Here is a 27,993-nt window from a genome sequence, read left to right as displayed (position 1 = left end):
ACAAGATGTATACTACAAGACAGCGCTTTGGCCCCTGTAACAGGGCTATAAATAAGTCTGGAGAAATACAAAGTACGCAGCTTATAACTGATATAAATAAACATTTCGGGATATCAACAGCAAATTCACTTTGTAACCATGGAAAACACGGGATCTCCTTTTAGTCATTTGTGTTTATTCATCTAGGCCCTTTAACAGCTTAAAAAAAATCACTGTTTCAATTGCAATGTATAAGAAACAAAAAGGGGGCCGAAAAAGTTTTGTGTCACAGTGGCCTGCTATTCCCAAAAAGTAAAAAATAAAATAAAATTAAAAAAAAAAAGTATAAATTTAGATAAACAGAATAGGGCATGACAATATTAATAATAATAATACCTGTACACTGCAATTTGTATTCTCATTTCTGGAGATCCTTTGTCGAATTTGAGGTAAAACTAAAACACAGAGGCGCTGACCAGAGAACAGTGAGAAGTTGTATGTATAATCCAGCAGTTTGACACAAGAAAACAAAAAAAAGGGACATAAAATTAAAAAAAAACAAAAACAAGTCTTTACACAGCCAGCTGCATTCATGTGGCTTCTCTCTAATTACCGGAGCGATGCCACTTACATTGCCATAAGGGTCGATATGCACCAGAATCGGCATAGTGAGCCCTTTTAGCGGCACAGAAGATTACCTAAAACACATAACCTGTGTTATTTAACCGTCTTAAAACATGGATACTTGCCATTTCTGATGAACCGTCACATAGCCAAAATAGAAAAATGAGCAAGGGATGAACACAAACTAAGTCAAAGAGATCTAGGTGTCCAAAACAGATTGGCGGAGCAGCAATGGACCATTCGCAAGTCAGTACCAATTTTCTCCCCCTTCTCTTTTTTTGCAATCCCAACTAAAATTTCAAGGCTCTGTGGGTATAGAGTAACTGCGGCCGCTACAATCAGCCGCATTGTATCTGTCGCCCTATCGGGAAGCAGATCGGAAGGATGGAGGTTGCACGGTAATGTCAGTGGATTTTAGTAAGGGACTCCTCGTCCCCGGCCTCCTCTCGGAGGCGCGCGGGTTGGTGCTCTGTATGCCTTGCTGAAGGCCGGAGAAGAGGCTGCCCAAGCCTGGTTTGTTCCTGCTACTGCAGTCCCCGACCCCAACTCATTGAAATTAGAGATTTTGGCTTCTTGGTAAAGGTGAGAACTGTTACTGCTCCCCTCTATTTGTCCAGTTGGAGGCACTGTGCCCGAGTGCATTCCTAGAGGGACCCTTGTAAACCTGAGGTCTTGATCCCCTGGAAATTGCAGGGATCCTGTTCCCTGGTAACCACTTGTTTCCCCCAGTTGTGCTGGGAATGTCCTGTTTTTAGCTACTGACTGTGGGGAACGTTCCCCAAGCAGCTGCCCTGAGTCTCTGTCATCGGACCCTACATTATATACATCCTCCGGGCCCTCAGAGCTGTAAGTCCTGGAGGACAGTTTTCGGGAAAAGTCTGAGGGTAGTCTGTGAGTGTCTCTAACCCCCTTAACAGGGTCTGGCTCCACATCAGAATGTGTAAAAAGTTGCATCAGGGCAGTCGTTGACGCTGGATCCACATCTGCAGCTTCTCCCTCTGGAACAGGCGGCGGAGGAGGGGGACCCGGTGGCTCAGGTGGTCTCTTTTCTGGTGGCAGGATACGAGGGTGAGAAGCTGGGGAAAGGTTACTTCCTTTGACACCATCTTTAAAAATGCATATAGATGACAAAAAAAACAAAAACACATTTACACATGGAACCACAAGGCCTTGTGGATGCAAAAGGTAAACATTATAGAGTATAATACAAACTAGCCTAGTATACAAGGTGCAATATAGAGATATGACCCCAAGCCGTCATAGCTGAATATCTATCTTTGGTCTGTAAGCTGGGGCTCCGATGCATGGAAAAGGGCACCACAGCTTGCAGAACTCTAGGCTTGTAATACACTAATATAATACTCAGTAGGCTGCACACCACTCTAGCCCTAGAAGGGACACAGTAATATAATACTTGCGGCATTGCAGGTTTTTTAAGCCATCAGAGGTTAAAGAAGAAAAAAAAAGCAATACATAGCCTCCTCACCCATACACTGCACACAGCCCACACTTTTGATTTGTACAGAAACAGATGTACTACAATCTATGTAGAATTTGGTTAAAACGTTATTTACACTATATTCACATGCAGCGCTACTCTTCTTGTCAAAAAGATGACCACCAAAGCACAGCTCCGAATTACTAAACTAGAAGTCAATAGAGTTAGAGGGATCCCACACTGTGAGGTGTATTATAAACACACAATGCAAGGGTTAACCGAGCCTAAGTAATGCACGTATATGACGTGTTCCTCCGAATACCTAGCTTCATTTTGCAGGTTTTTCTGGAGTAGGCTGGAAATATACATCACATCACAGAAGTTTAGAACATTCACCGGCACTACTCCCATATAACCCTTTATTGGACCTTGGAACCGGGTGCGTCTCTACAAATAGACGTTGTATAGCTGAAGTAGAGAGGTAAAAATTGAGTGCACTCACCGGATTGTTGCAATGCTTCTTTATTTCAACACGGGTAAAGCCTGACGTTGATACATATCACGGGACGGCAGACCCCACAATACTACATGTACAACACACACACGACGGTCATTTCGCGCGCATGTAGGATTGTGGGGTCTGCCGTCCCGTGATACGTATCAACGTCAGGTTTTACCCGTGTTGAAATAAAGAAGCATTGCAACAATCCGGTGAGTGCCCTCAATTTTTACCTCTCCACTTCAGCTGGAAATATACATCCTACTCCAAACATACGCCCGGGTTACAGTCTGCTGACCAGATCCCTGACACTGGGTGCTGAGCATCAGCCAATCAGGGCCAGACTTGTTATGCGCCCCCCAACCTGCAGGAGAGGCAGGGGAAGTAAGAAGATGCACAGGAGGGGGCATTATATATTTGGGGGGCATAAGTATGTGGGCCAACTACAGAGGGGGAGGGAGGTATACAGTATAGAAGCCTAACTACAGGGGAACTTACAGTATAGGAGTCTAACAACAGTGGGACATACAGAATAGCAGGACTACAGTGAAAGGGGCATACAGTGTTTCTCCTAAAATTAGATGTACCCCGAAAATAAGCCCTAGATATTCTTTCGGAGTAAAAAAAAAATCATATAAGACCCTGACTTATTTTTGGAGAAACACAGTACTACAAGAGATCTATAAATTTTCAAAAATTAAGAAAACCCTGACCCATCAAGGAGTGATTATAAAAAAAAAAAAAAAAAAAGAGCCTCGTTTCTGGCCAGATTTATAACGGATATAAGTCATATCACTGTCAAGGTTTAAAGGGGTTGGCCACTTTATAGTAAAATTGCTCAGTGTACAGTATTAGTAAGTGTAGTCACTGCACTTACTGACAGCAGCTCCCTGTGTACCTTGTAGAACTAAAATCAGACGTCCCTCCTCCAGGCTGTGCTGCCCTGCTCTGTGGTGATTCTGTCCATAAGATGGCTGACATGGAGGAGCATGTGACCAGGCCCCGCCCCCAGTGTCAACCACTGAGCCTGTATATGTCTATGGAGGACACAGTGGACAGGGCATGGTCACATGCTCCTCCATGTCGGCCATTTTACTGAAACAAAACAGAGCAGGGCAGCCCAGCCTGGTAAAGGGGATTTTAGCTCTATAAGGTACACAGGGAGCTGCTGTCAGTATATACAGTGAGTACACTTACTAATACTTTGTACAGACCTATTTTACTATAAAGTGGCCAACCCCTTTAAGGATGAATCTAACCTGCTGTTAGCTTCCTATAGTGCATGGGGGGCCAAGGATGAAGGCAAGTCTCTTCCCTTCATCCTGAGCACCATTCCCATGCAGTTTGTAGTGTAATCCTGCGTCCTGTAAGGCCATTTGAAGCACTGGGGGCAAAGCTACCAGCCCCAGAACACCGATTCCACCGTCTCCACTGATATTAAGTTGAAGGGGTGGGCCTGCAACCTCGCCCCCAGTGCTCCAAACAACCTTGTCGGATGCAGGATTATACTACAAGCTGCCTGGGAACTGTGCGGAGGATGAAAAGTATTGGGTAAGAGACTTACCTTCATCCATTAGCGTCCTGTGCACAATAGGGAGATATGAGTCGGTTAGATTTGTCTAACCTCCTGATAGTTTCCCTTTAAAGTGGACCTGTCAACAGCTTTTTGCTGACTAAAGGGCAGTGTACAATAAGGCTTCTTACCTAGAATCAGCAGATAAAACTCCTATTTCAGTCCATGGCTCCAGCTCGGAGATTTCAGCTTTAGAAGTTTCTTTCACCACTATTCCCCCAATAAAACATCCAGTCTGTTCAGACTGATGGGCCGAACTTTGCTGGGCTTCTGCAACCTAGGGGACACCCTATTGTACACTTAATTTACTTTAAATTGTCAAATAGCTGCTGACAGGTCCATTTTATGCTGCCCTTGATTTTGCAGCATTAAACTGATGACAGGTTCTCCCTTTAAATCAATGGTCGCTCCAGACTTTCACCAATCAGTAGTCATTGTACATCATAGCAACATGCATTGCTTTTATTGGTGGGAAACCACAAAGGACCTCACAGACACTGCACACCTGATAAGTTGTGTGTGAAATGTTATTTTACCAAGCATTAGTACATCCACACTACACACACAGCACCTTTGTATGTTGCATAAAGGAATATCTCAAAAGGTTACTGCAGCAATGCAATTTTTTTTTTTGCCTTAAAATGCTTTAAAATAAATAAATAAACAAAACATTATAACCATACACCCTACAGCTGCCACTTTACCAGGGCTGGTTCCTGCTGCTTCCTCAGACGTATTGTTCCCAGAGAAACGGACCGCCAATAAGTGACTAGGGTGGGTCATTGTTATGGTCCTATTACACGGTCCGATGACTTTTTGTAAGCGAGTGCCAATCTCCAGAATCTCCTGACGCTTGCTTACTAAGCCTATACACTGCCTGATAATCAGCAGCAAGGGCAGCACGGCAATGATTTTAGGTCTGGACCTAAAGAAAGGATCAGCCGATGGTCGTTTCATCAGCTGATCATTGTCTCTAATACACAGAGCGCTAATCAGCCGATTATTGCTTTGCATAATAGGGCCCTTATGGTGCGTTTACACAGAACGAATATAGGATTGAAAAAGAATGGGGCAGTTGAGTAAGTTTGGGTTTCTTTTTGCCCTTTTTAAGCACCAAGAGTCAAATATTAAATAAATTAAATAGAATGCATTGCAGAAATAACCCTTTAATAATATGACTGATTAAAATGAAAATTATGGACTGAGTTTGAAAGAGCAAATGATATTGTGGTTAACAGAAAAAACTTGGATGGATGTGTGTTTTGTTTCATGAAGTATGGATGGATGTGCAAAGGACCCACTAGACCACTGCGAAAGTTACAATTATCATGTATGTGTGAGTTAGAATTGATTTTGCAAAAATTTTTTCTTTTAAGTTGTTTTTTTTTTTTTTTTTAAAGACCACTGGACTTGTTCATGTCATTTTTATGAGCCAAAGCCACAAGTGAATTGAAAAGTGAAATACAACATACAGAAAGAACAGTAAACTTCTCTTTCCTTATAGACCCCCGTCTGGCTTTGACTCCAAAAACAGTGTACAATGCAGATTGTACTTATCTAGAATATTAAAAGTGCACGCTTCAAAAATATATCCGGCACATTTTCTCAACAAAAACAATGAGGCATGCAATGCTGCATCTTTGGATGCATGATGAGCACAAGATGCTCCAAGATAAATGTGTGAAATCAAATCTGTTGCATTTCCGCAAAACATTGATGGACATGCTGTAGATATAAAATAGATACCATGGGTCAATTCCCCATGCTGATTTTTTTATGCAACTTGTACGTGGCATTTCTTGAAATCTAATCCACATTGATGCTACATTTATTCCAGAGTTTCCATAGCAGCTTTGTAAAGAGAAAAAAAAAGTGAGTTTATATGCTCTGTGTTAAAAGAACCCTAAACGGGATCTCCAAGATCTGAAAAATATCCACTACTCACCCGATATGTCCCTGTACCTCCAGTGCTCCCTACTGGTCTCTAATTAAATGGCTGCAGCAATGACACGTCCACAGGCCAATCACAGGCCTTGGACGGGGGTACACTGGCATGTCATTGCCGCAGCCAGGTAAGCAAAGTCCAGCACAAAGCACTGGAGTGATGGATGATACATCAGGTAAGTAATGGATGTTGAGTTATTTAATGGAATTTCTGTGTTTAGGTTTTTTTTCAGCTCTCAGAAAACCCCTTTAAAACAATAAGTTGGTCTAATTTTAATGTGTATGTTCACCTCCCATTTGTGTAAAGAACACGCCCTTAATATGATTAGGCTGCAGTGTACCTGCTGGGAATGGTAGAAGCTGTAATTTATATTAAGGTTTATATGACTGTTTCCTATAAAACATTTCCACAAGGCATGCTAAATTATACATGTCATTTATGGGAAATCCTTCCCCATGGCCTAACAGCTAGTTTCAATATCAGATACTTCAGGGCTTTCAATGAAGCGCTCACTGCAGTCCTTGTTATATTTATTTTCTATGGGGTCAACAAGACTTTGACTTCAGCTCTCGGCAGCCCCAAAGAGAAATAATGGACGGCGGGCATAGTGAGTGTTCCATTTATTGTAGGTACGGTTGCATCCCTGTCTCTGGATCTGTAGGGTCCCAATGGTTGGATCCCCAGAAACTAGCTTGTTATCCCCTATCCTATGGGTAAGTATAACAAGCTGAGGTGGGAATACCCCTTTAAATGAATCGGTGCTTACTGTGCAGGTTTTCAGTGGCTTGCAAGAAGGTGAGAATTGACAGGAAAGAGATAAGGTGGTAAGTTGTTATAATGCTGTAATGTTAATTGTGCAAGTTAGAAGTAAAGCGGATGGAAAAGAGAAAACAAATGGATGAAATGGAGCAATACAGGTTAAAAAGCAATGTGAACAGTTAGGCCTTACTCCATTATACACATGCCATCTACAGTTCAACTCTTACAAGGTGCAATAAATGGTGCAAATAAAAAGATTAAAGAGAATTGTTTCAGTTTTACAGTTTATTATAAACCAAAATACATGAGTGTGAGGTCTCTGGATTCTCCACTCAATACTCTATAAAGCCAGCCTCTCCCTTTTGCATAGAAAACTACAGAGTGCAAAGACAGATGTTTTTACACCAGGTCTTCACAACCTCCTCATTTATTTAAAAAAAAAGGCCCTGTCATGCCTACTTGTCTTAAATGCAGTGTGGATAAGATGGGCGACTCAGGGTGAGCAGAATTTACCTGCGTCATCCTCCTCCAACACCGCGCTTTCCTCTTCATCCTCTGGTCTTAACCGTGAACTTGGATTTACACCACTCTGCTCTCCATTGCTTTCCCCAGGGGCATCCGCCGCCTCCTGAGGTTTGATGAACTGGCTCAAAAGGACAGCTAGAACATTCTGCACATCTCCCTGAGTTGCCAGCCCTTCCATTTCCAGTTGTTCTTGGGCTGGATTTTCTTTCTGGGGTTCCACCGTTGGAGCTGACGTAGCAGGGTTAGTCAAAGCAGTGATTGACTGGTTGAGAGCCTCCAGTTGCTGCTGCATGTCTGGATTGGCCTGAACGTTCAGGAGCTGGGATATCTGGGCAACACTGAGGTCTGTTTGACTTTGGAGAAGATTCAGCAGGATAGCCAGTTCGCTCTGATTAAGCTGTTGTGTGATATCTGCCAAAACAGCTAGAGAAAAAAAAATTAGGACAATACTTTATAGATCATACTCATAGTTCTGTTTAGCCAACCTGCATTTGTACTTTTAGGAAATAGATCTGTATTTTGCAAACATAATAGATGTAGCTTACTAGGTTATCTACAAAAGCCTGCTGTCAGCAGATGAGCACTCACCTGAATCTACTGTACCGGTCTCAACCTTTACAGGTTCAGGAGGTGCAGGACTATTGTTTTTGATAGGATCTGCTGCAGCAACAGCCAAACTTTCCTTTCGCGGGGCCTTAATGGCAGGAGGCTCCTCTACAATAATGCCACTTTGTCGCTGTCTTCTCCGCTTCTTACTCCAAAGCTCATGGCAGTCCTGCCAGTGTGGAAGACTGCAGGTAAAGGTAAAAAAGATTGAAATAAATAACATTCCTCTACAGAGAACATAGCTTCATCCCCGACCTGGTACCCACCCTGAATAAAACAGTGCCATACACGGGAACCGGGCCGGGGAAAAAAAACTGCGGCTTTGGCTTCCCCTTGCCAACGCCGTTATATACATGATTGATACTTAAAGTGAATGTACCTTATGGTACATTCGCTTTAATAAGATTGTCTCTATCACAGGCGCAGAGAGAATGGGGAGAGAAGCGCTCAGCCACACACACTTCTCTCCCTGCTCATTCTAGCAATTCAGTGACAGGTACCTTCTAATTTTATGATGCTGGGATGATGACTGTAAAAATAATTAGACATCACAGAAAAATTGATAAAGCTTACTCAGGTGGTGGCATCTTGTGGACATCTACATCCTTTAGGAAGTCGCTCAGAAGAGCCTGTTCTGCAGTGCAACGCTTGTTAGGGTCCAGGGTGAGCATGTGGTCTAGCAGATCTAGTGCAGGGGTGGGGATGCTGATCATCACCACAGAGGGAAAAAAAGATTAGGTAAAAAGATAAAAAGTACAGAACAGCAACCTGTACACAACTTTGAGATACAAAGAAAACTACTCACAAGGAGAACTCCTCTCGTAACCGCCTTCTATACTGTTTCTTGGGTTTCATGGTGTTAAAATATGGCAACTTTATGACATCTGGCCAAACTGCTGGACAAGGACTTCCACAGAGGCGACTGGAAGAAGAAAAAAAAATTCTGTTGAGAACTTCTTCTGCATTGACTTAAAAAAAAAAATGAAAAAGATAAAGTAATGAGAGATGGATATATGAGTTGGAAATCCCATCAATTAATTTTCACTAGGAAGAGGAGTAGATTCTGGATAAAAGGAAGTGTCCTGGCCCTTTAAAGAGCTCCCAGCCCCCTATTTGCAAAGGTTTCCAGCTCAGAGATCACCAACCATAAAAAATTTTTATTAAAACATTAGATACTGTATAAAAGTAAAGTGGAGCAGCTAAAATGGGGGATATATAAGCCCTTCGCTAGACAGGGCTACTAATGAGGGCTCCAGACATATCTTATGTAATATTTAAAAGGAGGCTCAAGTGCCCGTGGGCATTCCCCAGCACAGGGTTAGCCAGGTAATCTCCTCTTATTCACATCCTTTGTGTGGTAAGCCTTGCGGGTGTCAAAGGAGGGCAGGTATAAGCAAGAGGGCACTGAGGGCGGTGAATAAGAGAAGATGGTCTGGCTTATGATGGGCAACTCTCCCTGGGTACTAGAGCCTCATTTACATATTGACAAAAAGGCGACAATCTTGGCACTGGAAAGTTCTATGAAGGTGACCAGGATATCACCAGGAGAAGCATACGACAGCGCTTTTCACTTTCTGGGAAGCCGTGATCTCCGGATGGGCTCCATTATAAAAGTCTAACCAAAGCAGCTGGAAAGAGTTTGCAGCCAGATGAGAAGTTAGGCAAGCTACTACTCACTCATCCCAGCAATACCTAGAAATTTTTTGGACACTGAACGATCATGTAAGTCAAAAGCTTTTCTAAATGACCGAAGCTTTGAAGGGGTTATCCAGTGCAACAAAAACATGACCACTTTTTCCCCTCTCTTGTCTCCAGATTGGGTGGGGTTTAAAACTCAGTTCCAATAAAGTAAATGGAGCTTAACTACAAACCACATTAAACTGGAGACAAGAGAGGGGGAAAAGTGGCCATGTTTTTGTAGCGCTAGATAACTCCTTTAAACCTTCACATTGAACTACCAAAAATGCCATCTTAAGCCTGGCTTTAGATTTCACTGGGCCATTTCTGACATTTACATAAATGTCTGTCTAGTCTACACCCACACACAACGAATTATACTCCCTGCACTGGAACATATCCAACATTAACAAAGCAGCAAAGCACATTTTCTGCATTAGAAGAATGAGTCACTTTGCTATGGGCATCAGACATCTGTATGCAGCTCTATGACTTATTCTTGCACAGTAGTTAACAGTAAAACCGGTATCTTTCCTTGTGTAGTAGCTATTTCCTGTAAGGACTTATATCATTCTGCTGCATAGAATCAAACATGTATCGACAGGAAATAAAGTAAAATACCTGATTAATTCAAGTTGAGCCAATTCCTGGTTAGCCTGGAATATTGGTTTCTTTGTAAAAAGTTCACCCAAGATACAGCTGGGGAAAAAAAATAAAGAAAAATCAGACATGTGGAATAGAGAACGTTGGATTATAGTTGCATATTGAACCATCATAGGGTAGACCTCTATGTATTCGTACATAAAACAGCATAGCGATTAAACAACTCGAGAGATATATTCTTACCCACAACTCCACACATCAATGGCGGGTGTGTATCTTTCCTCTCCCAGCAGCAGCTCTGGAGGTCGGTACCAGAGTGTTATCACTTTATTTGTGTATGGGCGGCTACAAAGAAAAGTACATATGAGATATTGGTATTTTAGTATTTAAAAGTGGGGTAAAAAAAAAAAAAAAAAGTACAAACTCCAGCTTTAAAAAAAAAAAAAAATCTTTAAAAATGTTATTGAATTTTAATATGAATTTTATAAATGTTCCTCATCAATATATTTTATGTTCTATCAATCAATGGACCTTATTTATAACAACCGGAAAAACACTCACATTCAGTTAGAAAGGGTAAAGAATTTTCTCCATATATCAGTAATAAAGCACTGGTCCTATTAAATGAGGGCGGTTGGGGCCTATGGCTGACCTCTGTATCACAGGTATCTGGAATTGTTAGCAGTGTTTCTTTGCGTATGGTGAATACTTAGGCTGCATTTACACGTTCCATGTTCTGCACGGAACATGGATGTGGAATGCCTGTAACGGACTCTTCGTGATAAGATGCTGGGAGTGGGGGAGCTGCACAGATATATGCCGCGTTGTGATGAAACAGCCGCGCAGCTCTGTCATTACAACGCAGCGTATATGAATACAGTTCCCCAGCTCCCAGCATCTTATCACAGATGCTGCCCAGGCGGGGGAAGAGTCTGTTACATGCATTCCACGCCCGTGTTCCATGCGGAACATGGAACGTGTGAATGCAGCCTAAGTTAGAAACAAAAGATCAGCAGGAAAAGACCACCTGCTCTATCTGGTCTAGTTCTAAAGTTGTTCAGAATATGGAGGCTGGAGACTGGCTGCATCCACTGCACACACAGGAGAAGCTGCTTTATATCGTTGCCTTAGTCCCTTTAGAAGTCGCCCCAGGATCATGTAGGACATTACACAGAAGCTGGAGTCAGTCCTACTTTACACTAGTTTGATAAATAACTCTGACTGGCAATTTATAAAGGAGCTGGAGTTTGGTTCCTGATAAAATTCAGGAGGCGGAGATGCGGCTTACCGACTCCACAACCCTGGTATTGACAACCAATTATTATTATATCTGAAAAGAGTTCTCTGCTCTTACAAACTGCTGTTTAGGATCTTTATACCAGTGCTGACCTATGTGTTTATCCCGGCAATCAGCTGATCCCCACTTTATTAGCTAATGTAAACCCCAGAGACCAGCTATCATCAACAAGAGAAGCGGTCAAGTAGTCACGTATTGCATCCAAATGAATACAAAGCAAGCTTGAGCTGCTCTTTGCACAGGGGGAAGGCTGAATAGGAGAACGTGCTTTACAATTTCTATAGTCCTTTGAAGGTCACTTACCTTTCTTCTGAATTATATAACCGTGCTAGTCCAAAATCAGCCAGCTTTATCTGTCCACTATAAAGAGAACATATTATGAGTGTTCAATTCTCCTATAATTAGTGTTACAGCAGTAATATGCACTGTGTCTGTCACCTGTTATTCAATAAGATGTTGGAGCACTTGATGTCTCGGTGCAGGAAATTTTTCTTGTGACAGTAATCAAGTCCCTCCATTAGTTGTTTCATAAAAGATTTTATATGGTCTTCAGAGAACTGTACTAAACCAGATTCTAGCAGCCCCATGAGATCATGATCCATGTATTCAAAGACCAAGTAAAAGGCACCTATGTCAGGAAAAAAAAACAACAAGCAGAGTTACAATAAGTGGTTGGCTTTACAAGTGAGAATCATGGTTGTAGTCCTTTCTACTGTCACCTTTGTCTTTCTTAAAGTCCAGGGCATCCTGTTTATCAGTGACTATCTCCTTCATGTTCACAACACTTCTATGGATGAGCTGTCGAAGGATTTTAATTTCTCGGATTGCAGTAATCGGGAAGCCTTCTTTCTCATTATCTAGACGCACTTTCTTTAAGGCAACAAGTTCTCCTAGTAGAGTAACAATAGCAATCAATTTACATATAAAGCTGTCAATGGCCAAAAGCAAAATGAAGGAAATGAGAGAGAAAAAAATTAAAAACATTCACGACTTTAACAAAAGTTACAAGCTGAATGATCAAATCCAATGCAAATTGAGAGAACGTCCACCAGGGCGTTCCATGGGCTGCAAAAGCCCAGCAATGTTTACAGAGTAGGTGTTTCCATGTGGGCATAGAGGTGTATGAGAAAAATGAACTTTTCTGAAACTCTGCAGATGCCCCGCCCCAGGTTATATCTCACAATTTGCAAAAAACACTAAGGCTGGGTTCACACACAGTATATTTCAGGCAGTATTTGGTCCTCATTGCAACCAAAACCAGGAGTAGATTGAAAACACAGAAAGGCTATGATCACATAACGTTGAAATTGAGTGGATGGCCGTCATTTGATGGCAAATATTTGCTGTTATTTTTAAAACAACGGCTGCTGTATTGAAATAATGGCAGTTATTTACTGTTATATGGCGGCCATCCACTCAATTTCACCATTGTGTGAACATAGCCTGTGTTTTCAATCAACTCCTGGTTTTGGTTGCCATGAGGACCAAATACTGCCTGAAATATACCTGTGTGAACCCAGCCTAAGGGTGCTTTCACACATAGCGGGTGCGCAGCGGATTTCACACTGCGAATTCACTGCAGATCCATTGCCTTGTATTTTCTATGAGCATACATACTCTGTGAGAATTGAAGTATGTAAGTTAACCCCCTGCCGGCCGGAGCATACATGACCTGCTCCTAGGTACAGCTTGCTTTGGGGGGTCCCTGCGTCTAAAAGTCCGGCTCAGTCAACCAGTGGCTGCGGCCAGGCAGCACATTGATTGGCTGACCGGGACGTCCAGCCGGGAACCCCCCGAAGCAAGCCGGAGTGTGGAGCAGGTCATGTATGCTCCAACCAGCGGGGGTGTTAACTTACATACTCGCAGTGGTATGTAAATGCTTCTTCAAGTATGTATTCTCATAGGAAAAACAAGGCAATGGATCCGCAGCAGTGAGGGCACCCTAAGGCTGCGTTTACACACACAGATTTATCTGACAGATCATTTAAGCCAAAGCCAGGAGCAGACTATAAACAGAGAACAGGTCATAAAAGGAGAGACTGAGATTTCTCCGCTTTTCAGATCCATTCCTGGCTTTTGCTTCAAAAATCTGTAAGATAAATCTGAGTGTGTAAATGCAGCCTAAAACTGAAATTTCATTCATTTGACACACAATATTGGAATCAAGATACACTGCATTCTTAAGTATTATGTTTTTTTTTTTACAATGTTCAAGGAAAACTACCCGTAATGAACTAAAGCAAATAGGCTTTTTATTAAAAATAAAAAAAATCTATGAGCAATATGCCACTGTATGCTTATACAGTGGTATATGCTGGAGGTAGACATCAGGAATAGTCCTGGTATATACCACTAGCGTTAAGATGTGAGCACAGCCCCTTTTAGGTCATAACAGGTTGCATTCGCAATGAAAAACGTTCAAAAACCACCAACATACCAGGTGATCCATATACTTACTGGATATAACATCACATTTCTTACCAGTGTCCTTGTCCTTGGCTTTGTACACTTGTCCATAGGTTCCTTCACCAATTATGCCAATAATGTCAAACTTGTCTACACAGCGTTTACCCCAGTCAATTTCCTTTTGCTTCCTTTCACCATAACGTGGGCAGCAAATTCTGAAACAAAAGTGAAGAAAAGTTAATGTAGGTATCATGGATATCGAAGGATAATAAACCAAAGTAATCTGCACTGTTAGAGTATATCGCCAACTGCAAGATTTAAAGTGTAGTTGTTGCTTTAATAACAGCAACATTGCCGAATTTTTAGAACAGCGGAGGTTCAGGTGTTGAGAACTTCCGTCACCACAAGCAGGGACCCTTATCTTTGTGATAGAGGTGTGTGTGCCAGAGGTGGGGCCCATATCTATTTAACACTTATGGATATGCCAGAAATACCCAAGATGGGATTACCCCTTTAAAGTTTATATCTCAGGATAAACAAAATACCGTAGACTTTAGACTCCAATCCAGCCATTTTAACTCCTGTAAATTAATAAACTCCCCAAATGTGCAAAATAGCATTTATTTAAATATCAGCTCTCAGTTTTTTTCCTGATTTGTAGTATAATTTATGGTAAAATGAATGATGTTGTTTCAAAGTAGAATTGTTCATGCAAAAAAGCAAGTTCCTTTATGGATCTGAAGATGTAAAAATAAAGATTTATAGAAGGAAGAGGGAAAAATTTAAATGTTACAATTTATATTTCCAGGGTCCTTTAAGGTGTCTGGACTACATGGCCTTGAGACTTTAAGGTAAACGTTATACGCTATTTCTTGACCTCTAAGGTACAGGTAAATGTCAAATGGGACCCCCAACTGGCTATACTTTTAGGGCAACAAAAGAAAGGCCTTAAGCTTTTATACGAACATGTTGGTGGCCTCAATATCTTCACCAAAGATGCCTATGTTCTTAAATGGGAGAAAGCTCTGCACACCACATTCTCAGCTCATGACTGGAAACAAGCTTACAGATGGTCGCTCAAGACTGTGACTAGTATACCTCAGAGGGAGAATGTGGTTAAATGCAGACTCCATTGGTAGTTTACTCCCCAAAGACTGAGCCTTAAGTATCCAACCTGTGATCCTCATTGCTGGAGACATTGTGGCCAAATTGGTTCCCTATATCACATATTATGGGAGTGCCCTTTGCTCCGCCTCTTTGGCACCAAATTTCTGACTTACAACGCTGGTAGGCCAACCTATCCTTCTCTCCCCTGCCCACGCTCTGCTGTCCCTTCAGCTGGCCCATATACCTACAAAACACAAACTGCTTGTGTGTAAGATACTGACCATAGCATGCCTCGCGATGGTCGTTGTCAGTAGCTATCTTTGTACTTGACATATTTGTGCACTGGCATTGTTTGTTTCTGAAATTATTTGTTGTATTTAAAAAAAAAAATCTGAAAAACCTTCATAAAACACTTTGAAACGTTTAAGGTAAACTTTACAAACGTAATTTGTTTCCATTTTTTACTCTATATTGATATTGAGAAGAAAAAAAAAATAAAACTTACTTTGGTCTCTTCCTCATGGGTTGCTGAGGAGGTGTTACCGCTTTTGGCTCAGGAGATTCTGGAGGAGATGGATCCCCTCCTGGTAGTTCAGGAGGCAATGGGAGATCAGTGAGAAGATGCCGAGGCCTTTGTTCCTTATTCCTCTTGACAGGTTTGGATGGGATAACTTCCATGGGACTGTGAAAAAGGTCAGATTAGTTACATACAAGAGAAATAGCGGCACAGATCAGAATCATCAGGAAAACAGGCACACATATAAATGGAGGTAGTAAAGACAAATAATGTAAGTTTTCGTCATTGTGTGAGCTGTAAAACATAGTGCTAATATAAGCATCAGTTCCAACTCAGATCATAGGCTTTACAATCTCTAGAATAGCAGGTGAATGAACAAGTCATTACATAGCAAAGCAACAAAAGTAATATCAGGATGCTCAGCCTCCAGGCAGGAAACCTACCATGCAGAAAAACCTTTCTAAGGGAAAGACTCAGCTCTGTAGACTTTCCAGCTTGTCCTCTCAACCTCCTTGTCCCCGCTAACCAGCGCTACAAAACATGGCCACTTTCTTCCAAAGACAGCACCACTCGTCTCTATTCACTTCAATGGAACTGAGCTGCAAAACCCCACCCAAACTGGAGACAAAAGAGTTTTTTGTCCATGTTTTTTCTAACACTGGATAACCCTTTTACCACATATTGTGATTGCACATACTGGTCATAGAGCCTAATGCCGTCTCCATCAATATCACATAAGCATACAGAGCGGCCAATGAACATATCAAAGGAGGTGACTGATGGACATGCCTGAAGACGATAAAGACAAGGAGGGCAGTGCACCCTACAATAACTAGCCTTTGATAATTATGACTGTAACACTTAAAGGGAATGTGTCACCTAAATGTTCTTTTACTGATTAGAATGAATACTAAAACTTGCCCTTTTTCTTTAATCTGTTTCTATTTTCTGACTTTAATTTATTTATTTCACTATTTGTACTTTGTTATGGGGGCTGCCATATTGCCTGGGCTGTTTTTAACAGCATCTAGTGACATGCTTTACAGCAAGAATGAGATGATTGCGTGTGCTCTGTGACCTTTGATAAGGTCATTCCACAGGGAGCTAATGTCACATGATGGTGACATGTCACCAGTGTCACATGATGCTGCAATGCCGTGTAGATCACTTTACAGCAGACTCGTCTTATCACTACAGACACAACAGGAAGTCTCAGCTTAGGTCTCTACTACACCAACAGATTATCTGACAGATTTATTTTAAGCCAAAGCCAGCAACGGATTTGAAAAGAGGAGAAATCTCAGTCTTTCCTTTGTTACCTGTTCTCTGTTTGTAGTCTGTTCCTGGCTTTGGCTTAAAAATCTGTCAGATAACCTGTTGGTATAATATGGCCCTTAGTTTTAGCAAGATTTCAGGACCGTTTTATAATATAGATAGAAAAAATGGAAAATTAGAAAGAAAGAAAAAAATCACCTAAGAATTCTGTAAAAAATATGTTTAAATGGGGTACTCCGGCCCTGCAGTATAATCTGTGTACGCCCGTGGAGGGGGTTGAAATAGAAGCCGGCGGTAACTTACCTCCACGGTACCAGCAGCGGCTCCCGAATCACGCTGCCTCGTACCCCCGTCCTGCGGCCGTTTCCTGGTTAGAGCTGCGGCTTGAGACGTAACATCTCAAGGCAGCTCTGCCCTTTAGCGGTCGTAGCGGAGTCCCGCCGGCGGCGCGATTCAGGAGCCACTGTTGGAGCCGGGGAGGTAAGTCACCGCCGGCTTCTATTTCAACCCCCTCCACGGCCGTACACAGATTATATTGCAGGGCCTGAGTACCCCTTTAACAGAAACATTATTTAAACAATAAGTCATTTTCTGATGACACATTCCCTTTAACTTGGGAGTCTGTATAAATCTACAGGTTTACTTAGGTAGGGTATGTTCACATGATGCAGATCATTTGCAGAAAATCTGCAGCGTTTCTGCACCAAAGCTGGGACCCCCACTGATCACACAAACAGAGATCAGCTTTCCTCTATGAATGAATGAAGTAGTAGTCGAGTATTTGTTCTGCAGCATCACCACTCCAGACACAACTAACTTTTGTTCTTGTAAATCGGTGCGGGTTCCAATGGTCTCCCCCACTGATCAGCTAGTTATCCACTATCCCTTGTATAAGGGATAACATGTAATCTTTCAAAATAGATTAGGCAGAGATAGGTCTTTTAGCCCTCTGAGGAGGGTCCTGCCACTCGCCGTGGGCACGGGGAGAAGCAAGTTCGTTCTCAGACTGGATTTCTCCTTTAAAACTACAAGAGTACATCCATATGTGCAGCAGATAATTTCTGCATTCTGCCTAGTCTTACAGTTCATGTTGTGTATTTCCCTACAGAAAACAGACAAGCATCTGAAAAATAAAAAAGCTCACTGTGGTCCCCTGTTGGTCTCTGTACACATGGCTTAGGAAAGTTGTGACATGTCAACACATGACTGATAGTCATGTGTTCACATGATACATCAGAGGAAGCCAGGAGCGCAGAGACCGATGTGGATGATTTGCATGCATATTTCTTCTTGTTCTCCACTAACATTTAAAGGAGAACTCCATCCAGGACCAATTTTTTCACCGAGGGAGGGAGCGGATGAAAACAATAACATCCACTTATGTCCCTGGCTCTCACTCACATATGGCTGCTTTGGTCTCGCAGTACGCAGCCACTTCCTGGTCTTGAGATGTCACAGGTCCGCTCAACCATTCAGTGGCAGAGGCGGGACACCCATACAGTCGCTGAATGGCTGAGCTGCCTGCCACATTACCCTGAAGTCCCATCTCAGACCAGAAAGGGGCTGGACACCAGCAGGCCGAAGCATGTAGCGATATGCGGACAGCATAAAATATGCTTCACGAACAGAGTTCTCCTTTAAATAAGTTGTTTGGCTACACAAAATTTCTGTATAAGGGCTAAGGTAGGCTGAGCAGCACTACTTTGTTGTGATATGCAGGAGGAGCCTACTCAGCCAAGGAAAAACCATAGTGTTGACCCACCTCTGTTATTGATTGACTGAACGTACGCTACTTATGTGACAAGGTGAAAAACAGGAAGCACCACAGGTCAATATCTGTCATAAACATTGCCAATGCACGCCAATCACATTTGTTAAAATCTCATCCACTTATATTGCACTGTACTTTCGTCACATGCCAATCCTAAACAATTCTGGTAAGTGGGACACTACCCCATGATTAAAGAGTCAATTCGGGGCAGGGGGGGGGCACCTTTCACTGACAGAAAAAAAATGAAAGCTATAGAAAAAAATAACCAGGCACAACATGAACTCACCTTTCCATGTCATCTTCTCCTGGTAATAATGGTGGGAGTGGCAATGGAGGAAGTGTAGAAGTTTTCAAGTGAGGGATAATAAAGTTAGTCAGTGACTGTGGTTTAGATGTGGACACAGACGGTGGCTGGGAATTTGCCTGGGGTGATACAGCTGATGTCCGAGTGTGGCTGGTGGTGGTCAATGAAGTAGCCACAATGGTAGGGAGCTGCAGGAATGTCAATGACGGTGGAGGAGGTAAAGGTGGGGGAGGCTGCTGAGGTGCGGCAGGTGAAGGAGGAAGAGGTGGAAGTGGAGGAGGAGGTGAACACGTTGGTAAAGGAGGCTGGGGGGACTTCAAAGGAGGCAGAGGAGGAGGAGGAACATCTTTTTCCTTTTCTTTTTCTGTCACTCCCTCTTTTGGCGTTATAACCTCCTCTTTGATGGTGGTGCATTTGTTTTCTTTTACTGCTTGAGTTTTCGTGTCCTTGGCTGATATTAAGGGTTTCTTTTCAACCTCCTCTGTCTTGATGGAACTAGATATTGTCTTATCCGCATTTGCAGTTACTGATAATTCTGTATCAGAAACAGATTTGTCTAATTTAAGAGTTTTGGTTATCTTTTTGGCATCCACTATGGAGAGTCCTTTCCCATCCCCGATCTCTCTCTTTATTAACGGACTGCCCTTGGGATCTCGACCTGCTGCTGCGGCTGCCAACGCTCGTTCTTTTTTCTTGCGGCTAAGCTCTGCACCCAGACTGGAGTTTAACGGCAAACGGGCAGGTGAAATACTGGAATGGCGACTTCGAGACTGAGACTTCTGCTTCTTTCGAGAAGATGACGACTTCCTTGAGTATATGGGACTCCTGCTTCGGGATTTGACAGACTTTCTGTAAGGAAAAAGTAGAGGTATAAGTGTAAAGCAAAAGTCAAAGGGTGTACTTATACATTATGGTCAAATCTTGCTTCTTGCTACACCTCTGCAACTATTAAGAAATGAAAACAGGAGATAATTCAGAGCGGAATCCCCACCGCGGACTACGCTTGGAACTCCGCCTGCCTCAGTGTCTCAGTGTTATGTATAGGGCGGTTCTGCTCTCCGCAACTTTCCGCTCAAAGAATTGACATGTCAATAGATATCACCTAGTGACAAAAAATACCTTATACTCACCTATCTTCTACTTTCCAAGTCCAGTGACACCACTCCAGTCCTGCCTTTATTTACTTCCCCAGATGACGCCCTCTGCCTGCTAACCCGATTGTATTCAGTGGCCTCAGTGACAGCTTGCACTAAACCCTGCAGCCACTGACACTTTTTTTAACATCTAAAAAAAAGTAGTTTTTTTTTCCCCAGGAGAGATGATTTAAAAAAAAACAAAAAAAACAATACTTCAGTTATGTGAGTATATTGCTGAATAGCAGATTTTTCCTAAAGTTCTGTTGTGCTTTCTTTATACATTCCCATCTGAGAGAACAGCTGCTACCAATTCATCTCCTGATCACAGGCACAGGTGCTGGCACTGCAGCCATGACTTGCATTTAGGGCCCTTTTACACGGAAAGATTATCTGACAGATAATCTGCCAAAGATTTGAAGCCAAAACCAGGAATGGATTTGAAAATCTCAGGCTTTCCTTTATTACCTGATCTCTGTTTATAGTCCATTCCTGGCTTTGGCTTCAAATCTTTGGCAGATAATCTGTCAGATAATCTTTCCGTGTAAAAGGGCCCTTACAGCTGGAATTCTGATCTAACAAATATATTTTAATGCCCTTTTACACAGAAAGATTATTTGACAGATTATCTGCCAAAGATTTGAAGCCAAAACCAGGAACAGACTATAAACAGAGATCAGGTCATACAGGAAAGCCTGAGATTTCTCCTCTTTTCAAATCCAGTCCTGGCTTTGGCCTCAAATCTTTGGCAGATAATCTGTCAGATAATCTTTCTGTGTAAAAGGGCCCTTACAGGAAGTACTTTACAATGAACACACAGAACAAGCCCCTTTAAATAAAGACAACAGCTTTAAAAAGGAAGTTGCGGGGCCGACCAGTTGATCACCCCAGACTCCAGTGCCTGTAATCCTAGTGAACAACTACAGAAGAAATACTGTATTATGGTGTTTACACAGACAGATTTATCCGATAGATTACTGAAGCCAAAGCCAGGAATGGACTTGAAAAGGAGAGAAATCTTAATCTTTCTTTTATGACCTGTTCTGTTTATAGTCTGTTCCTGGCTTTGGCTTCAATAACCTGTCGGGTAAATGCGCCATTACACAGCAGCCACAATAAGGACAGGGGTTGTTTTTACCACCACCTTTGCCACAATACAAACTTATCAGCTATCCACAGGATGACTGTCTGGGCAGACAGCTATCTCTCCTCTTCTCCCTAAACACATAAATGTCCAGCACTGCTAAACTGTGTTCCCTATGGGGAGGGGGAAGCTGCAGCCATACTGCTCTGGTGGTAACTTATCTCTCCAAAAACAAAGTAGTGAGGCAGAGGACTTCCATCAGACAGATCTGGAGTCAGCCCTATGTGTGGCTGATGGTGATGAGGCTAGAAAGCCGCACAAATGATCCAGTGTTGTACCTTGTGGAAGGCTCTGTAAAGAAGCACAAATCAGAGATCAGCCCTTCTTATCAGGAGTCCATGTTGGCTTATTGGCTTACAATTCATGGTATTCTCTATCCTGAATAGATTATGTTCCAATGGCATACGCATAGAATGCCACAGAAGAGAATATAGCAATTGAAAATATTGCCCTGCCTGATTCACTAAGAGACGCATGCCTCTTGGTGAAACCATCCTGACCTGGACCTGCCGCAGGGTGGGCGTAGAAATCTACCCCTGGTCCTGAGCAGGATATACAGCTGACATACGCCAGGGAGATGAGGTGAACCTGTGCCTTCTCCCTGGCATACACCAGTAGAGCAGCCCTCCCCTTTATGTTTATGTCTGCAATGGTAAAAGGGTTGTGCGTCTGTTTTTTCATTTCTTGTCTTTTTTTTTTTCTTACAGCGACAGATAAAAGTTGCGAAAATAAAGCAGCCACTCACACAAAATGCTGTACAAATACTTATGTCTAATCTATTCAAAAACGTACAAATAGCGTCTGCAAATAAAATATTTGTTGGGTGAGTATTGTGAGCCAAGACCAGGAGTGGAATTGAAAGAGAAAAAAATTGAAATATTGGCTCCTTTTGCTGTGTTTTCAAATAACTTCTGGTCCTTGCTAAAATAGAGACCAAAATGCTATGGCAGAACCTAGTCCAGGGCTTTGTTTCAACAGAAAAATAAAGAAACTAATATCCTAATAATATGAATATGTTACTAATCCACTTGGGTACATTGGCATTAATGTATTAACACTGTTGACAAGACTGATTTCATGTTTCTGGAGTAATTTAAAGGGCACCCTTAATTTTCAAAAAAATTCTCACATGACAGGTTTTGATCAGTGGGGGGCAAGATACTGACACCCTTAGGCTGGGTTCACACTCCGTTTTTTGCAAAAAAAAAAAAAAACAACTGTGTGCATCTGCTTGGTTCCCTTTTTCCATTGACTTCCATTATAGATCAAAGCGGACATTTTTTATTTTTTTTTTTGACAGAGACAGAACATGGTCGACCTTATTTGTGTGTCCATCAAAACAAAAACGGATCCGTTTTGATCTTTTTTTTTTTTATAATGGAAGTCAAAGGAAAAACGGATCAAAACAGATGCACACACAAGCATACGTTTTTTCAAAAAACAAAAAAAGGATTGCAGAAGCCCTGTGAATCCAGCCAACCCACTGTTAAAACAAAAAAGGGGGGCAAATTCTTAAGATTCCCCCCTTTTCTGCCTAGCATAAGAATTCATAGAAAGTCTCAGACCTTCCATGAGTTTGCACACTGCATGCTCAACTCTCTCACCACCAGTGATACATCAACTCTTGCGGATCCGCATCTACACAGTCAGGCTGCTCTGCCAACCTCATTCTCAGGATCAGTGAGGATCTCCACAATATACCACTACTTATAGGATAGACATACCCCTTTAAAGTGACTGTACCTCCAGGCCCAGGCTGAGGCACTGGAGGCAGGCTGACCCACCCTTAGGGCCGTATTCCACGGGCCGAGATCGCCGCTCGTTTACTGGGCTTATTCCACAGCCCGATGATAGTTGAGCAAGGGCTGCAGGGACATCGTTTCCGATAACCTTGCAGCCCTTGGCTGACCGCCACTCAGCCAATCACAGGCCGCAGCGGTAACGGCCTGTGATTGGCTGAGCGCTCCGTCAGCTGACGGGCCATTCTGAAGCTAGAGCGCGCGGGGAGGAAGACAGAGCGGAGGAGAAGCCCTGCAGGTAACGTATGCTGCGCTTCTCAAATTGTCGGTCGCCCGCCACGCACCGCTATTCCACTGTAGCGATGCGCGGTGGGGGAACGATGATTTTAGGTCTGGCCCTAAATGAATGATCAGCCGATGACACAATAATCGGCTGATCGTTCTCTCTATTCCACCGAGCGATAATTGGCCAAATCGGGCTGATTATCGTTCCTGTGGAATAGGGCCCTTAGTGGGAGGAAACCCTAGCCCCTCTATGATAGGGTTCCATTGATTCTAATGGAGTCACGTCATGGAGGGGCTGGGGTTTCTTCCCACTAAGGGTGGGTAGGCCGTCTCCAGTGCTTCAGCCTGGGCCTGGTGGTACAGTCACTTTAAGTGTCAACAGTAAATTCTTATCCATACAAGTGGAAGCAGGAAAGGCTTTCCTGTTTCCACATGAAAGGACCTGAAATTTTTAACACTGTAATCGGGTAGTGCAAATAGAGACATACATGCGCTCTCAAAGGGGACAATCCATAAGGAAAGTCACAGGGGTACTTATTTTACTATATAGACCAGTTACATTGTATTGTGGACCGTTCCCAGACACTGGTACGCTGTTCAAAAATTAAATGGGACATTCTGGGGTCTATTCCTCATCTGTACTTCTGCTCAGACTGTGATGATTAAAAAAAAACAAAAAAACTAAACTACGGTCTCCACAGAAGTGACCACCCAGCCAATCACTGGATGCAGCAAAGTCCCATCCCAGTCACTGATTGGCTCAGCAGGCACTTCCCTGCGCCAGCACTGCCCAAGGAAGTCCTCAGAACAGTGACAGCGGGGGATAGGGGATGCTGGGCAAAGGTTTTGTTTTTTGTTTTTAAATCCAGATCTGAGAACAATTACTGTATATACAAAACATAGCCCCCGGAATACTACAGGGAGGAACAGAGCTTGCTGTACTACCCATACAAAATTCAGGGGCCGCTATTCACCTATTCCACTGATCTTCTAATACAAGGGGGTGGGCACCTGGAAAAGAGTGCCCTACCAGTCAGTGCCTTTCCACCTATGAAACAAGACATTACTCCATAGAGAAGACCCAATGACAGGGCTCTGCTTCTCATGTGCCATCTGTGTGTTCTTTTCAGAAAGACACTGGGAACAATGACAGGTGCCCTTAAAGTGGTATTATGACCCCTCCACAGTATAGGGCCTAACCAGTGGATGGGGGACTGGGATCTTCATCGAACAGAAGGAAAAAAAATCCTCAGCATGGAGTGCTGGTTGCACTCAGGATCTCTTTGGGTCCGTATGGTCAGACCTCCACCCATCCACTAGTTATCCCCTCTTGTGCATAGGGGATAACTTTTTATTATTAGAAGATACAGACAACTCATTTAAAAATGCATTCATGGGGTGATTAGCCAATCACACCAAGCCTAGCAATCAGCTTCAGGGGAAATATTGTATATTAGGCAATATGGACTGGGGGTGCCCTCATGAGACGTATCACCTCTAATCTAGGTGGATGGTAAGCGTCTGATCAGTGGGGGTCTGACTGTGAAGATCCTTACCACCCACCAAGAATGGGAGTCCACATATCCTGCTTGAAAGTAGCAGTATTCAACCATATGCATTGTCCCATCTTCTTAAATGGGTTATTCAGGATTAGAAACAGCTACTCTTACAAAAACAGCGCCACCCTTGTCCTCTGTGTGTGGTACTAAACTTTAGCTCCATTCACTTCAATGGAACCGAGCTGCATAACCTACACCCAGACTGAAGACAAGAGTCCTGCTGTTTCTGGAAGAAAGCGGCTATGTTTTTCTAAGCCTTGATGACCCTTTTAAAGTGAATGTACCATCAGGCCAGGGCTGAAGCACTGGAGGCGGGCCGACTCACCCCCAGTGGTAGGAAACCCCTGCCCCTCTATGATTCGGCTCCATTGATTCTAATGGAGTAGTGTCATAGAGGAGCGAGGGTTTCCTCCCACTGGGGATGGGTTGGCCTGCCTCCAGTGCTTCAGCCCTGGCCTGACTGTACATTCCCTTTAAATCTAAGAAACTGATGATACTGCAGGGAAAAAAAAAAAGATTAGTGATAATAATAGAAGAAATTATAAAGTAAAAGATCACCTGGGCAAAGGACTCCGGCTTACTGAGCGCTTGGAGACAAAAGGGCTACTGGACCGCCTGCGCCCATACGGACTTGGCGATCTCCCACTGTAGGAGCCACTTCCTCTTTCATAGCTAGATGATCTCCTCCTGTAGGGGCTCACAGAGCGCTGCCTCCTGCTGTACGGGCTAGGGGAACGGGTATTAGTCTGATAAGCAGAAGGCTCTTTGTAGTTGGGACTCTCTAACCCTTTCTTGTACACCTCAACATAGTTACTGGAGGCATGTGACCGGGGTGGGCTTTCATCATAGTCCTGCCCTCCCGATGCATCAGAATGACTGTCATCCTGCTTCGGACTGCTGCCATATTTTCTGCGTGGACTTCGTCCTTTCCTCTTAGGACTGTCTGAAGTTTTATAACGTTTAGAGGAGTCCCTTTTGCGGTGGCTTTTAGCCCGGTCTTTGTGTCCAGATTTCAGCTCCCTCTCCCGCCGCGATTTCTCCCGATGCATCTTTGCCATTCTGATCTCTTTGTTGGAGGACTTTGAGCTGCGCCCATGCTCCTCTTGCTCCTCAACCACTCTTTTGGTCGCAATCCTCTCCTTGGAGCTAGCTACCTTGTTCACAGGCGTCCCCTGGCTCTTCTCAGGTTTCCGTTCCCTTTCCGGCTGCTTGCTCTTGCCAGTCTCCTTAACCTTCTTGTGCTGATGACGATGCCGCGACCTGTGAGACTTATCGCTCCTCTCGGAACCTCGCCGCTCATCACTGTCTCTTTTCTCTGGCTTGGAAGCAACGTCGTCTGAGAAGGTGTCGGAGTCTGAGCTGATGTCATCGTACTCCACCAGCTTCAGCGTGGTGGGGACCAAAGGCTCGGGGGCTACCGGGGAATCTCTGAGATGCTTGGACTTGTGTCTCTTGTGTTTGGAGCCCACACGTTGACGCTCTTTGTTATTGCTGCTCCCACTGCTTTGCGGCATGTTAGATGCAGATCCTCCGCTATCCTTCTTGTTCCCATGCCGCACTGGGTTTGGCATTCCTCTGCCGAAAATAAAAAATAAAAAAAAGAGTGTGGGGAGGGGGTGAACCCCACAAATATGCTGTAAGTTTACTCAGCCAAGGCCCAAGACGACAAGGTCCCTCTTTACGTGGTTTCTTCCGTCATTCACAGACACGTCACACCTTCTGCATAGAGGGAACAACGTGTCGCTAACATGAGATATTGGGGTATCAGGACTACCATCCCTCCATATAACAAGGTCCTCCGCGATTTTATGGCCTTTTCACCTTTAAGAATATAAAGAGTCACTCCCCGTCCTTAAAGGTGAAGTGGGCGCTGGGTTTTGGGGTCACAGTTCAGGGGTTCAGGAAGGTCTGCGTAGTCCCATAGGAGTCCATTGTGTAGCGCCGTGAAGCTCTGGATGTATATGAAGGGCGGGGTGGTCACCAGTCCAAGGAAATCAGAATGTGGAGGTCTCCTATAGGACCCCAACACCATGGGGGGCTCCCATCTTTCCTCTCAGTAAATAGAAGTCTCCTCACAAAGCATTGGCAAAGCTTCTCACAGAGTCCAATGGCGGCAGGGCTCCTGTCCTCACACAGCAGCTCCAGGGCCTCTCCCCTGGCACACAGAACGATGACTGAAGGCCTCCTGTCTTGTCCTGGCTGTCAGCACGGTGCGGCCTCCCCTCCCTCACTTGTCCGTACACTACTTTTTTGCCTCACGAAGCGCCCTGCCCGGCTTGACACAGCATCAGGCTCTTCCAGTCAGAAAGTGCCGGTAACGGGGAACGAATCTCGCGGGATTTCGGCGGGAAGCAATAGGTTTAACCCCCCGCAAGAAACGGCCGCCTTGCGTTTCCACAGGCAGCGGTGTAACCCCTTTCCCTTCAAGTCTCGCGAGAACTGCTCCTTCCCACAGGTAGCGGCCTCCGGCGGCGAACTCTCGCGAGTTCTCGCCGTCCTTTTTCTCCAACACCGCGAGAGTTGCGACCGAGTACAATCACTCATCCTGTTACAGGGATAGCCCGTTCTCGCGAGATCTCACGTCCTGCTTTTGGCACATGGTGGCCTTCTCGCGAGGACGGAACGTGCCTTTTTTTTTTTTTTTCTTTTTTTTAACTGTCAGCAAACTTTATTGAGTCGTGATTTTTAGATCACATGCCACATTCATACATTGAAACGTGAAGGAAAATCTCGCATTTATTATGGTGGTCATTACTGAAAATACCAGACATATGGTAATAAGGAATAGTCCAGTGAAATCATTCACATCATTCGCCTTTACATATGAAAACTTGCCAGAACAATTGCCTTTGTTGCCCATAGCAACCAATCACAAATTAGCTTTAAGGCAAACCTTTCCCGGTGTTGCCTTTTAAACTTTCATGTGCAGTTGCAGCTGATGGTGGAAGTTAGGGTAGTATTACAGTATTAGGGTTGCCATGGATACATCGTTGAGTTCCATGCATGAACCCTATTTTAATTTAATGGGGCCTCTACACAGAACTAGCCAACTTTACATATGTTTCCATGGCAACATAACCTTTCACCATTATCTGTGCAGGGAAGTTTAAAAGGTTAGATTATGTTCACACAGAGCAAAAGTGACAGAATTCCATGTGGAGCCCCCGCTGCAGACTCTGCTCCATCTTTCTCACTGTGTCAATGCGATGCCTCGCGCGCCTCCACTCT

General features: G+C 43.6%; 1 protein-coding gene across 2 annotated transcripts; it reads right to left on the bottom strand.

Moving 5' to 3' along the window:
* Nucleotides 1–94: 94 nt before the first annotated feature.
* On the bottom strand, nt 95–27,223 carry CDK12 (cyclin dependent kinase 12). Of its 2 annotated transcripts, none has more exons than XM_069951543.1 (14): nt 25,324–27,223; nt 18,888–19,754; nt 15,544–15,720; nt 14,007–14,146; nt 12,245–12,415; nt 11,964–12,153; nt 11,829–11,885; nt 10,472–10,573; nt 10,247–10,324; nt 8,754–8,870; nt 8,522–8,653; nt 7,931–8,133; nt 7,331–7,765; nt 95–1,709 (listed from the first exon to the last, which is right to left on the bottom strand). In XM_069951543.1, exons 1-14 carry the CDS (start codon nt 26,334–26,336, stop codon nt 1,018–1,020), a joined length of 4,374 nt encoding a protein of 1,457 aa, XP_069807644.1. In that variant the 5' UTR covers nt 26,337–27,223; the 3' UTR covers nt 95–1,017. The 2 variants fall into 2 exon arrangements, with proteins under 2 accessions (XP_069807644.1, XP_069807645.1); XM_069951544.1 differs by having other exon boundaries at nt 95–1,679.
* Between the last annotated feature and the right edge of the window lie 770 nt (nt 27,224–27,993).

This window comes from Dendropsophus ebraccatus, chromosome 14 (assembly GCF_027789765.1).
Source record: "Dendropsophus ebraccatus isolate aDenEbr1 chromosome 14, aDenEbr1.pat, whole genome shotgun sequence".
Lineage (NCBI taxonomy): Eukaryota > Metazoa > Chordata > Amphibia > Anura > Hylidae > Dendropsophus > Dendropsophus ebraccatus.
Note: the sequence above shows the minus strand (reverse complement) of the source record. Positions and strands in the feature narration are given on the sequence as shown.